This window comes from Trypanosoma cruzi, genomic scaffold, assembly GCF_000209065.1.
Source record: "Trypanosoma cruzi strain CL Brener 1047053516071 genomic scaffold, whole genome shotgun sequence".
NCBI classification, from domain to species: Eukaryota; Euglenozoa; class Kinetoplastea; order Trypanosomatida; family Trypanosomatidae; genus Trypanosoma; species Trypanosoma cruzi.
In genome coordinates, this window is record NW_001849115.1 from 1 (window position 1) to 12618 (window position 12618).

Below are 12618 nucleotides of genomic sequence, written 5' to 3' on the forward strand. Positions count from 1 at the left end.
GTATTTGCTTCGGCCTCCCGGGGCGCACTCGACCGATGATCGGAAGGCCCAAGGGGTCCTGCAGCACCGCCTCCCTGCCATTTCGCCACTGGAACCGCAGCACGCGCGAGTAGTTTTTGCCTCCCCAGTGCGTGTTGTCAAAGTTCTGCTCCGCAATGTACAACAACCGGGGCTGCAGCCGCAACTTCCGAAGCTCACGGAGTCGGTCCTCCCCACCCGCGGCCTCCACATCATCCTCCACCTGCACCACAACGGCAATGTGGCCCTCGGGCAGGTCGCGTTCTTCCATCGGTGACCACACAACGACGTCAAAGACCCGTGGCGCAAGGCGCTTGCGTTCCTTCGCCGTCGTGGCCTCCGCGGAGTTCAGCAGCTCGAGAGTTTCGTACTCCCGTTCCCTCACCATGGGCCCGTGGAACTCAAGCGCCAACCAGTACTCGGGGGCATCTGGCGCCCCATAGATGAAGGACATGCCTCGGTGCAGATAGTAGGTGCGGGCAATGAACTCCGCCGCCACCCAGCGGACCCCGGTGCTGCGGGATCGCAGGGTCCCCAACAAAAAAGGCTCCTGCCGCACGTCGTGTGGATGCTCAAGTGTGACAAACGCCTGCGACTTCGAATTCCAGCGCCGGTGGCAATTGCTGAAGGCGGGAATGTCGAGGGCATAGCCGAGTAAAGTGCCGTGGGGCGTAGCGCAGTGCGCTAGCGGATCGAACCTGGACCGCGGCGGATGCAATGCCGGCCCCGACGTGTCGCGCCACCAATGTAAACCAAGAGTGACGCAGACAAGGAGGAACAGCAGCAACACAAAAAGCGCGAGGGCGGAAAGCCCAAATTGTTTCTTTCGAGCTGTGTGAATCATGGTGGACTACGCCTTTGTGGTAAAAGGTCTCAAATCCTTTTCTCACCAAACTGCCGCATAATAAAAAAGGTAGGAAAAAAAGAGCAACTACACGTTGGGCGTATATTATAGTAGCACGAAAGCATGTGCACATGGATGTGTGGGATTTGTCACACGGGAAAAGAAGCATGCACCTTCACGATGCAGAAAGAAAGGCCCAGGTTTGTAAAAGTAGTAGCGTCCGTGTTTCTTTGTGGAAAAAATATATTCACATAAGTTCAATACCTAAAGTAAAAACACAGCAAAGAGAAAAGAACAAACATATAATAATAATAAAAAATAACCACCACCACCACAAAAACAACAATTTTTTTCTTTTTATAACGTTTGCTTTAACTGCGTGGCGAAGTTCTCTACCGGTGTTAAAGATCACCACCATCCTCGTCTTCAAAAATGACGGTACGCTTGCCAATTCGAACCAGCCCCAAAACTTTAAGGCCCAAGGGGTCCTGCAGCACCGCCTCCCTGCCATTTCGCCACTGGAACCGCAGCACGCGCGAGTAGTTTTTGCCTCCCCAGTGCGTGTTGTCAAAGTTCTGCTCCGCAATGTACAACAACCGGGGCTGCAGCCGCAACTTCCGAAGCTCACGGAGTCGGTCCTCCCCACCCGCGGCCTCCACATCATCCTCCACCTGCACCACAACGGCAATGTGGCCTTCGGGGAGCTCATGCTCCATCTGTGCAGGCCACACAACAATGTCAAAGACCCGTGGCGCAAGGCGCTTACGTTCCTTCGCCGTCGTGGCCTCCTCGTAGTTTGCAACTCTGACTGGTTCATACCGTCGTTCCTTATCACGTTCCGCTGCTTCTAGCGGGTTGAAGAAGTACGGGGTCGACCACACCTCTTGAGGTGTTGGCATCTCAAAATATTTGATGCCTTTGTAATGAAAGAGAATGCGGGCGGTGTACTCCATGGACGACCAGGGGCTGCCCGAGCAGTAATTCCCCTTGGAACCATCGTTGTGGTCGGCAACAAGCTCTGGATAACCAAAACGTGTAATTACGAGTCGTTCCGCACTGTAACTGCTATGGCAGTTGCTAAAAGCCGGGACACTGAGAGCATACCCAAGAATTGTGCCATACCTCGTGCGACAGTGTTTCAGTGGGTCAAACAGCGGATTCCCCTCCGCCGAAAGAGGGTTCCTTTTGTTTCCCCTCCATCCCCATAGAAGTAAGACGCCGCAAATCAGCACAAACGCCAAACATGCAACTCTTCCAAGCGATTTGTTTTCCACGAATCCGGCAACCATTGTGTGTTGTTTTTGGCTTCTACTCAAACAATATCCCAAGAAAAAAAAAAAAAAAGATATCCACATCCCCGCTTGTAAAAAAAAAAAAAAGATGCATACGGGGAGCATGGCCCTATTGCTGTTTCACGTCCACACTCACGTGCTTGCTCAGGAAGACACCGGCGTACACGTGCTCGCTGCTTTCCAAGAAAGGCTTCGCGGCGTAGCAACAACAGAGTCCGTCGCACGCGGCTCAAACGCCGATACACGGTGCGTCAGAGATCGTCTTCCACATCTGTATTTTGCTTCGGCCTCCCGGGGCGCACTCGACCGATGATCGGAAGGCCCAAGGGGTCCTGCAGCACCGCCTCCCTGCCATTTCGCCACTGGAACCGCAGCACGCGCGAGTAGTTTTTGCCTCCCCAGTGCGTGTTGTCAAAGTTCTGCTCCGCAATGTACAACAACCGGGGCTGCAGCCGCAACTTCCGAAGCTCACGGAGTCGGTCCTCCCCACCCGCGGCCTCCACATCATCCTCCACCTGCACCACAACGGCAATGTGGCCCTCGGGCAGGTCGCGTTCTTCCATCGGTGACCACACAACGACGTCAAAGACCCGTGGCGCAAGGCGCTTGCGTTCCTTCGCCGTCGTGGCCTCCGCGGAGTTCAGCAGCTCGAGAGTTTCGTACTCCCGTTCCCTCACCATGGGCCCGTGGAACTCAAGCGCCAACCAGTACTCGGGGGCATCTGGCGCCCCATAGATGAAGGACATGCCTCGGTGCAGATAGTAGGTGCGGGCAATGAACTCCGCCGCCACCCAGCGGACCCCGGTGCTGCGGGATCGCAGGGTCCCCAACAAAAACGGCTCCTGCCGCACGTCGTGTGGATGCTCAAGTGTGACAAACGCCTGCGACTTCGAATTCCAGCGCCGGTGGCAATTGCTGAAGGCGGGAATGTCGAGGGCATAGCCGAGTAAAGTGCCGTGGGGCGTAGCGCAGTGCGCTAGCGGATCGAACCTGGACCGCGGCGGATGCAATGCCGGCCCCGACGTGTCGCGCCACCAATGTAAACCAAGAGTGACGCAGACAAGGAGGAACAGCAGCAACACAAAAAGCCACGGATACTTGTCGTTGAGCTTCAGTAAATGCAGAGACAGTCACATCCTTTGGGACAGCAGCGAACGTTCTTATCGTTCCACCAAGCAAGAATATGCGCAACGTGGCCTCCGTGTCCACAGCGAACACACTGAACAATGATACAGCCGTCTTTTCTTGCGGAGGCCGGGACCGCATCATCACCACTTCCAAGGCCCGTGTTGAACGGATTACCGGTGGCGGTGCCATTTCCCCGTCTTGTGTCCCGCAGCAAAGGCATCCCGCAGACGGCACATTCGGTGATAGGTATTTGGTACACAGGTGGGATTTTGCCACTGTTGCTCTTAGATTCCTCACAATCCACACTTTTCCTGATGAGAGACATGGGTGGCTTTTTACAACGGTATGCGCTAAGAATGGCGCTCCTTGTTAGTTCTGCCTCACGAAACTTGTTGGTCGCCCCTACCGTGGAAAATATCATAGCAACTATCGATACACAACGATAACACTCCACGGGGTCAATCAAATGAGCGGTGATTTCAAACGGCATGGGTCGGTCGTTTAGGATCGCCGGCAATAACACGCAGCAGAGAGCTACCCCCGCCCAAAACGGCTTCCTTTGCTCCTGCATGCTCTTTACAAGCTCATGTAACGCGGGAGCTAGCAGCTGCAATGCATACCGCGAAGGTGCATGCGGCGATACCCCTTTTATTAAATGGCGCAACATTAGAAATGCATTTGAGACATCTTTGAGCGCCTTTCCCTCCCGCAAAATCAGGGCATTCTGACACAAAGCCACAGATGGGTCATTTGCATAAAGACAGATGTCATTCAGTTCGTAGACTCCTGTCCGCAAAATGTTACTCGAAACCAGCAGAGAAGGTAGCACCGCTCCAGCCATGTCGCTTCGGACCGAGGTAATTCGAAGCGCTTGCTGTGCGCGTCGGCTTTGCAAGTGGTACTGATCATCTTGATTATGATACCCAGGCCGTCCAGATGTCTCCATGTAGCCCGTGCAATACCCGCTCCAGCTTCCCCCACATCTTTGTGGTACCATTTCATGGGACGCTGTTCCCAATATTGAGGGATTTGCCGTGCCAGTGACCGTGTTGCTCTTCGCCTCTTCCTTTTTTTTCTTTGCAATTTGTGGAAGCTGCCGCAGTCCCCATGCGACTACATCGCCACGGGGCATGAAGACAGCCGCGAACCCACGTCCAGGATTTTGCACTCTGTTTCCCCCGACCTCATCCAGAAAATGCACCCCACGACCTTGTCGGATGTAACTGCGACTACCCGCATCTTCCTCTAGTAAGACCATACTCCCACTGGAGATGTTGCGAAGTATAAAATTCTGACGCTCTGAAATGATGCAACCCACATCGAGCTCCAGTGCAGCCCACCAACTACAGAGAAATGCAAAATCGGATAAAAATGGCGACACGACAACTCCGACGGCGCCCTTGTTACTATTGCTATTGTTGCCATTGTTATGGCTATTGTCTTGTTTAGAACAGCTGCTGCTATTTTGCCTCTTTTTGTTATTGTTGTTGTTTCTGCCGCCGCTGCCCAGGCCTGGATACATTTCCGCTAAGGTGGTGCCTGTCGATAATTCCGTTTGAGACCGCAATGTTGCGGTGTCACCCCGTGATGAGCGGTGATACGTGGCACCACCACCACTACCTGCTTCCCCCACGTACGCAGCGAGGTACGTTTTTTTTGCCTTTGGCAGGCGCGACAGCACCTCCTCCATCAGAAATGACTGGAGGCGGACGACCCGATAGTCGACATCCGTGCTGCTTTGTGCTGGAAGCCCATCCACCAGCCGCCACACGCAGGGCTCTTTAGGGTACGCGACGCTGAAGAAAACTTCCCACTCCATACGCACTATAACGGATGCGGGGTGTGGGTTCGCTTGCCTGTTGCCTGCAAAAGCGCGCTCAAGACAAATCGTGACCACTATCGTTCCATTCGAATGCGGCAACGGATCACTCACCGTGATAGGGAGAGAACCCGATGCGAGGGGTAGCGTGGGTCTCCCAAGCGCAGGGGTCTCCGAGGATGCTGCAAGGCGTTTGGCAACTAAAACATCACGGTGGACCGCATCCACACACAACATTGCTGTCCTGTTAACTGCCTACGCGCGCTTTCTTGTCCTGCGTGTGTGTGTGTGTGTGTGTGTGTGTGTTCTGCAACCCCACCACTCGGAATAGCGAGTATCAATTCGCGGATTACACGGCAGATAAAACCACCGCCAACAACGTCTCCAAAAGAAACGTCAAAAAAAATGTCCCAATTTGTTTGCTTCCTTTTCCGCTGTGCGCGGAGTTAACCACAAAAACAACAAAATGAACACATAATAATAATAATAATAATCGACACAGCGACAACTAGAAAAACAGCAACAAATAAATAAATATACGTACACACAAACATATCGATATTCATTTCCCTGACGCCACTGATATGTGTTTTTCAAAACCCCACCATTTCTCCCCACTCTGGCAGCAACACCCTCCTCCTCTTGCACCGCACGGTGTTTAAACGGCACCTGCATCCAATTGGTTTGCGGCATCTTTTAGTTCCGTGTTTGGCGGAGTCTTCGGGCCGTGACTCCCTACCCCCAACCCCCTTTTCATACACCCTCACACCTCTCTTGCTTTGTCCCCACCCACTCTCACATTCTGTTTGCTCAGAATTCCTCTATTTTTGGCTCCGGGCCGTACATAATCTTTTCTCCAAACAACGACTTCATCTGCCACTCCTCCCGCAAGCGTTCCTCAACCTTAGGCTCAATGAACTTCTTGAAGAACCACGATCGCCGCACCGAGACCTGTTTCCAGTAGTTATGCAGTCGCACTTGCGACTTGACGTAAAACTTCACAATGGACTCCTCGAGCACCTCCAGCATGGAGGGACCGGCGGCGGAAAAATACATCTCCTCCGCCTCGAGCGCCGTGACGGGCCGAGCCTCGTCCTTGCGACGCTTCACCTCCCTCTCCACCGCCATGTACAATTCCTCGCGAAAATCGGCGGGAGGCTTAAACTCCAGGTCCGTCCAGTGCCCGCCACTAAATCCCTTCACCTGCGGGTAGCGCACAAGATTTTTTGTCAGCTCCGGTACCTCGTCTTTGTTGATCTCGTAAAATTTAAGATTTGGAAGTCGGTCGGCGCTCTGGTGACAGAGAAACTCAAAGCTCTTGTCTACGGCGTTGCAGGCGGTACAACGATTCTGATGGTACCGCACCACCATCACATCATCACTTTTCGTGAAGTACTGCAACTTTTCCCGCATCTCCTCCACGGAGCGGATAGGCTTGACGCACTTTGTAGGGAAGTTCGTCCATATGGGGTTCAGCGCGCGTTCGTTTTTTGTGCTCAACCCACTACGGATCCCCGCGCTGTTCATCATGAGTGACTTCATTTTGTGTGAATGGGACTGGTAGAGCTCGAGCTTCTCCCGTCGCTGTCGAATGCCCTCCACGACCCCTTTTCCATCGCCCCCCGTGGCGGGTGCATCCCGAAAAGGATCGCTACTCATCTTCTCCGCTCGTCCCAATCAAGGGAAAGACCGGCGTGTGATGAAAACTACTCGTTTTTTTTTTTTTTGTATGTGTGTGTGCGGTGGGCATGGCAGCGTCAATAGACAAACAAAAGAAAAAGAAAAAGAAAAGGAAAGAGTGCCTCACATACACTCACACAGAGAGACAGAAAAAAAAAGGCCAGCAAACACACAAAGGGTGAGTGGGTAACAACAACAAAAGAAGGCAGACACACACAAACACAGAGAGAAAGAAGAAAAAAAAAAGACGTACATAAGAAAAAAAAAAAAAAAGGAGGAACAACAACGAAATAAAAGTGTGAAGCCCATCCCACTTCTCCTCCATTTATTTATTTTTGCATACTTTTATTTTTTGGTTTGCCCTTCCCCCCCCCGCTTTTTTACATATTCACGCCGGCAGGCACAGACGGACGTGGATGTGGCCACCGTGACGGAGCACATGTGAATTGTGTGAATATTTCCCTTCGCGAACAGGAGAAGACCACAAAGAGAAAAAACAAAAACAACAAAGAAGGAAAAAAAAAAAAAAGAAACGGCAATGACGAAAACGATAACAACATCCTACACCTACACCTACACCTACACCACCACACACACACAAATAAATAAATAAATAAATAAACAAATCTCTTTAAAAAAAAAAGGAGGGATGCGTACAGGCAAATGCAAGTAACCAAGATATGTAATAAAAAGGGGAGGAAATGAGGCGGCACGGGAAAGGCGGATGGACAGGGATGAAAAGGAAGAAAGAAGAAAAAAAAAAAAAAAAAAGAAGGAATGAGAACAATTGAGTGAAGTAACAACAATTTTTGTGTTTACCTTCGTTTCTGAGCAGAACAGGGCGACCCCATTATTTATTTATTCATATCTTCTTCCTTTGCTTTTAAAATGACTTTCTTTCCTTATATACATGCACATGTATGTATGTATGTTTCCCCACTCCCCTTGTCTGCGTTGTTGTGTCAATATGTGCCTCATTCCCTCAACATACGTTTTCTTCTCTCCTTACTTCATTTGATTTTATTTTTACATGAGAAATATCTACTTCTTGCCTGTTGCACAGCTCCCCTCTCCCTCCACCCAATTGTGCTGTATTGTTCCTGCCAATATTCCCCATTTTCCTTTTTTTTTTCTTTTCTTTTCTTTTCCTTTTTAATTCAGCTTCCCTTCACCATTCTTCGTTTGTCTTCCTGTCAATTCACTGCCATCCTCCCACGCAATCCACATGAAACCAGCACATAAAATAAGTTAAAAAACAATCCCCACGCACAAATACCAAAAGGGATAAACAAACAAACAAAAGAAAGAAGAAAAAAAAAAGACGTAAATAAATATGTTTACATAATCACTTTCAAGGCAAAAGATACAAATAGTAAAAAAAAAAAAACAAAAAGAGAGAGAGAGAAAGAGAAAGAAATATGAAAGAAAATTAAAAAAAGAGGTGGTGGCTGGTAGAAGACCCAGACAAATCCAAAATGATTTTCTAAGAGCGGCAATTCACCATCCTCCTCTTCTTTTCTCTGTCCATATGTGTCAATGTATATATATTCATACATACTCACTCACACAGTTTAACTTTCGAGTATTTCGTTTATAGATGAGCAGCGATGGCACGTCGTCCCTACTGGCCCACCACCCTCCAGCAAATGTGCACTGCCGCATCGCCGCTTTTAGATCCCTCACGTCGGCTCAGCGTTCATCTTTTTCGTTTCATCCACCGATTTTCCATCTTTCTTTCACGTCTTCAACGAGGAAAACAATAATAATAATAATAAGGACACTTTCTTAAACTAGTGTGTTCGACCTGGGGATTGCTAATACTCGTCGTGAACATGACTAGAGTCTTTTACCATGTGATTCTCACTGAGCCCTTTTTTATTGCTCTTTGGGGACGAAGTAGAAAATTTGGCTGATTTATTTAAAGATACACCTGGACTTAACCCATTAGCACTGGCGGTCACTTTTTTTTTCTGGTTTCCCTTCAGTTTTCCTGAAGCATCACCCAACTCGTGATAAGGGTCCCCCCGCCCACTCTCATCCGAATCTGAATCACCCGAACGCGAACTCGTACTGCTACGAGATATGGAGGAACTTGAAGAAGCCTTATATTTCACCTGTGTCCGGATCTCCTTTGACGAGAGCACCGCGGGCCGCTTCTTAGCGGAAGCGGGTGTTTCGGACCCATAGTCATCATCGTATTCGTCATTCCTTGGCGTGGTACGCCTTGCATTCACCACAGCCTGGAACTCCTGTGACGAGAGCACCGCGGGCTGCTCATTAGCGGAAGCGGACGTCTCGGACTCATAGTCATCATCGTATTCGTCATTCCTTGGCGTGGTACGCCTTGCATCCACCACAGCCTGGACCTCCTGTGACGAGAGCACCGCGGGCTGCTCATTAGCGGAAGCGGACGTCTCGGACTCATAGTCATCATCGTACTCGTCATTCCTTGGCGTGGTACGCCTTGCATCCACCACAGCCTGGACCTCCTGTGACGAGAGCACCGCGGGCTGCTCATTAGCGGAAGCGGACGTCTCGGACTCATAGTCATCATCGTATTCGTCATTCCTTGGCGTGGTACGCCTTGCATTTACCACAGCCTGGAACTCCTGTGACGAGAGCACCGCGGGCTGCTCATCAGCGGAAGCGGGTGTTTCGGACTCATAGTCATCATCGTACTCGTCATTCCTTGGCGTGGTACGCCTTGCATCCACCACAGCCTGGACCTCCTGTGACGAGAGCACCGCGGGCCGCTTCTTAGCGGAAGCGGGTGTTTCGGACTCATAGTCATCGTCGTACTCGTCATTCCTTGGCGTGGTACGCCTTGCATCCACCACAGCCTGGACCTCCTGTGACGAGAGCACCGCGGGCCGCTTCTTAGCGGAAGCGGGTGTTTCGGACTCATAGTCATCGTCGTACTCGTCATTCCTTGGCGTGGCATGCCTTGCATCCACTACAGCCTGGAACTCCTTTGACGAGAGCACCGCGGGCCGCTTCTTAGCGGAAGCGGGTGTTTCGGACTCATAGTCATCGTCGTACTCGTCATTCCTTGGCGTGGCATGCCTTGCATTTACCACAGCCTGGACCTCCTGTGACGAGAGCACCGCGGGCCGCTTCTTAGCGGAAGCGGGTGTTTCGGACTCATAGTCATCGTCGTACTCGTCATTCCTTGGCGTGGCATGCCTTGCATCCACTACAGCCTGGAACTCCTTTGACGAGAGCACCGCGGGCCGCTTCTTAGCGGAAGCGGGTGTTTCGGACTCATAGTCATCGTCGTACTCGTCATACCTTGGCGTGGTACGCCTTGCATTTACCACAGCCTGGAACTCCTTTGACGAGAGTGGCGACGCTGCCCTCTTTTTTGCGGAGCGGGCGGATGCCGCAGATTTTTTGTTGCTGTTATACTTGTTGTTCCGCTGCCGCCTTCCATTTCTTCTGAATCTGCGCGATGATGACGACGAGGATAAAGATGAAGAAGATGTGGATGCGGTGAAGTTACTGAATACATCGGCCTTCTTAAAAGACTTTGGTTGCGCTGGTGCTTCCGTCCTCGTGTCAGCCTCCTGCGGGTATTTACACTTTATCGGTGTGTTTAGGGAAGATTGAGATTCGCTGGGCCCCCTCTCTAGTGTGTCTGCCGCTGCTTTTGCTGCGGCGGCCCTTATTTTTGCCGCCGCGACGGCTTTTGCTGAATTTACTCTTTTTTTGTATGCTGACGTGTCCGCTTTTGCCGTCTTCTTCGTTTCTGTGGGCATCTCCCTGGATGGACGATGATGCACGGCTGTGTGGAGAGATGATTCTTGGTTGGCTTTCCTCGCACTCGTTTGTCTCTGCGAAGGTGGGGTTTTCTTACTGTAATCCATAATGGCGCCACAAGATGCCGTGGCGGGCCGATTGTTGGGTGCGGAAACGTCATACCCTCGTCCCCATGATCGGTTTCTACCGCTGAAGGATCTGTTGGCCTGGGGAGGATGTGGCTGACGACTTCTCGCAGAACGCTGCCGCTCCTGCTCCTCTTCCTCTATTTCTCGCCGCTGCGACGCGTATCCCTTTTTGGCGGAAAGATCCTCTAACTCTCGCCGCCGACGTCGCTCAAAACGCCGACGTAACATCTCGCGGCGTCTCCGCTCCAGCCGCCGTTGTCGTTGCAACTCATGCCTTCGTTCGGCGAGTTCTCTTATGAGCACCTCACGGCGGGCCCAGTACTGCGCCAGGTGTGGATCCTCAAGGTCGTTGTACGGCGGCAAGAACCGATCCTGCACCGGGCCCAGCGAAAACCCCACTTCTCGAGAGAGAAAACGTATTGTGGAGGATTGAGCCGTCCCTGTTGTTGTTGTTGCTGTTGGGACTCGCGCGTTCCCCTCCGGAGGGGTGAGCGGGGTTTGTAGAGCCGTCCGGGGACGCCCAGAGCCGTTGTACGCATCACGCCCACGCGGCGACAACGGTTTAATGGGCGGCAATGCCTTTGACATGCTTTCTCCCTTGGCTTCTTCTTGGCTACTACTCCTACTGCTGCTGCTGTTCCTCCTGGCTGCTATGTAATTTGTATTTATAAATAAATAAATATATTTCTGCCTGTCTGTCCGTGTGTCGGCGATGAGGAGGCAGAAAAAGAAAGCACGCACACAAACAAACAACCACCACCACAACAACAAAAACAAAAAAAACGGTTTCTCTTCTCTCGCTTTCTTTCCCTCTCACCCCTATATGCCTGTATACCTATGCGTCTGTATGCTATCCTGTTTCCCCTCACGGCTCAGCCAAACGTCGTGCGCAAATGCACACGAAAAGAGGGATAAGCGAAGAGCGGCCAAAAGAAGAAAAAGAAAAAAGAAAAGAATGTGTCTTCATTTCATCCAACGGTAAAGGGAAAGCCAAACACACAGGCACAACAACAACAACAACAAAATGGTAGCTTTAAAAAAAAAAAAAAAAGAGAAAAAACAACAAAAAAGATTACAAGAACTGGTGGGCGTGCAAAATGACGCACACGTGAGTATACATACACGCAAATAAAAAAGAAAAAAAAAAAAAGAAAAAAAAAAAAAGAAAAAAAAAAAGAAAAAAGCAGTCGAGAATAATTACCAGCACACATACACACACATGTAGGCACATTTTAAATCCCATCACCCATCCATTTCTTCATCTGTTGTCAAATGTCTGTTTGTACATCTCCTACAAAAAAAAAAAAAAAAAGAAACAAACAAACAAGTGAGTAAAAAACAACAGAAAATAAATTTCCGTCCACCTCCACCTCCTTCTTACCGGACTTCATTTCATTTCATTTCATTTCTTTTTTTTTTTTTTTTCTTCTCTCGTTTTTATTTAACAATAAAAATATCAACATGCCTTATTTCCTCTCCCCTCCAACACTTATATAAAAATATAAATAAATGTATATAAATATGTATGTACATTTACATGTATATTAGTAAATCCTTCCATTCAAATCATCACCGCCGTCCCCCACTTTCCCGCACTTTTTTTTTTTTTTTTGTTGTTGTTGTTGCTGCCGTCGCTCCTCCACTCCCGCACGGCAAAAGGGAAGTGAAAAGCGCAAACGAAAAAAAAAAAAAAAGACGCCCTTCGCTCCCCTCCCTTCAGTCCCAAAGCAAAACAACACACACAAAAAAAAGCAGCGGGGAGATGGGGGCGGCAATGAATCTCGTGACGGCAGCGGTTAGGGCACAGAAGGGAAGGGAAGGGAAGGGAAGAGGGGTTCAACCCCGCCCACAGCTGGAGACACGGTACATCATATACATGCAGGTGTCATGGGTGCCCGGGTGTACTGTGGGGACAAAGAGGCATGGAGAAATCCACCGCCACCTCAAACACAC

At 50.4% G+C, this 12618-nt stretch overlaps 6 protein-coding genes across 6 annotated transcripts, besides 21 other annotated features; all 6 read right to left on the reverse strand.

Annotated features, from left to right (window-relative positions):
* Positions 1-862, reverse strand: Tc00.1047053506041.10 (hypothetical protein, conserved; the record flags this gene model as incomplete). The annotated part of the gene is made up of 1 exon (XM_802164.1): positions 1-862. A coding segment is annotated over one exon (862 nt), but the record flags the coding sequence as incomplete, so codon positions are not given.
* Positions 1-3156: a sequence feature (areas not merged during assembly with more than two copies in the genome that could not be assigned to a particular haplotype).
* Positions 1163-1184: a sequence feature (AT_rich).
* Positions 1264-2259, reverse strand: Tc00.1047053506041.20 (hypothetical protein, conserved; the record flags this gene model as incomplete). Its single annotated transcript, XM_802159.1, has 1 exon — positions 1264-2259. The coding sequence occupies one exon, from the start codon at positions 2257-2259 to the stop codon at positions 1264-1266; it is 996 nt and encodes a 331-aa protein (XP_807252.1).
* Tc00.1047053506041.30 (hypothetical protein, conserved) lies at positions 2406-2900 on the reverse strand (the record flags this gene model as incomplete). The annotated part of the gene is made up of 1 exon (XM_802160.1): positions 2406-2900. One exon carries the CDS (start codon positions 2898-2900, stop codon positions 2406-2408), a length of 495 nt encoding a protein of 164 aa, XP_807253.1.
* Positions 3157-3278: a sequence feature (haploid, non-Esmeraldo-like haplotype).
* On the reverse strand, positions 3266-5338 carry Tc00.1047053506041.40 (hypothetical protein, conserved; the record flags this gene model as incomplete). Its single annotated transcript, XM_802161.1, has 1 exon — positions 3266-5338. One exon carries the CDS (start codon positions 5336-5338, stop codon positions 3266-3268), a length of 2073 nt encoding a protein of 690 aa, XP_807254.1.
* Positions 3279-12618: a sequence feature (heterozygous, non-Esmeraldo-like haplotype).
* Positions 4683-4774: a microsatellite.
* Positions 5377-5407: a microsatellite.
* Positions 5576-5595: a microsatellite.
* Positions 5912-6760, reverse strand: Tc00.1047053506041.50 (hypothetical protein, conserved; the record flags this gene model as incomplete). The annotated part of the gene is made up of 1 exon (XM_802162.1): positions 5912-6760. One exon carries the CDS (start codon positions 6758-6760, stop codon positions 5912-5914), a length of 849 nt encoding a protein of 282 aa, XP_807255.1.
* Positions 6976-7061: a sequence feature (GA-rich).
* Positions 6999-7077: a sequence feature (A-rich).
* Positions 7267-7314: a sequence feature (A-rich).
* Positions 7381-7408: a microsatellite.
* Positions 7519-7555: a sequence feature (A-rich).
* Positions 7905-7933: a microsatellite.
* Positions 8156-8219: a sequence feature (A-rich).
* Positions 8596-11253, reverse strand: Tc00.1047053506041.60 (hypothetical protein, conserved; the record flags this gene model as incomplete). Its single annotated transcript, XM_802163.1, has 1 exon — positions 8596-11253. The coding sequence occupies one exon, from the start codon at positions 11251-11253 to the stop codon at positions 8596-8598; it is 2658 nt and encodes an 885-aa protein (XP_807256.1).
* Positions 11328-11352: a sequence feature (AT_rich).
* Positions 11701-11735: a microsatellite.
* Positions 11792-11848: a microsatellite.
* Positions 11961-12018: a sequence feature (A-rich).
* Positions 12052-12078: a microsatellite.
* Positions 12156-12210: a microsatellite.
* Positions 12472-12495: a microsatellite.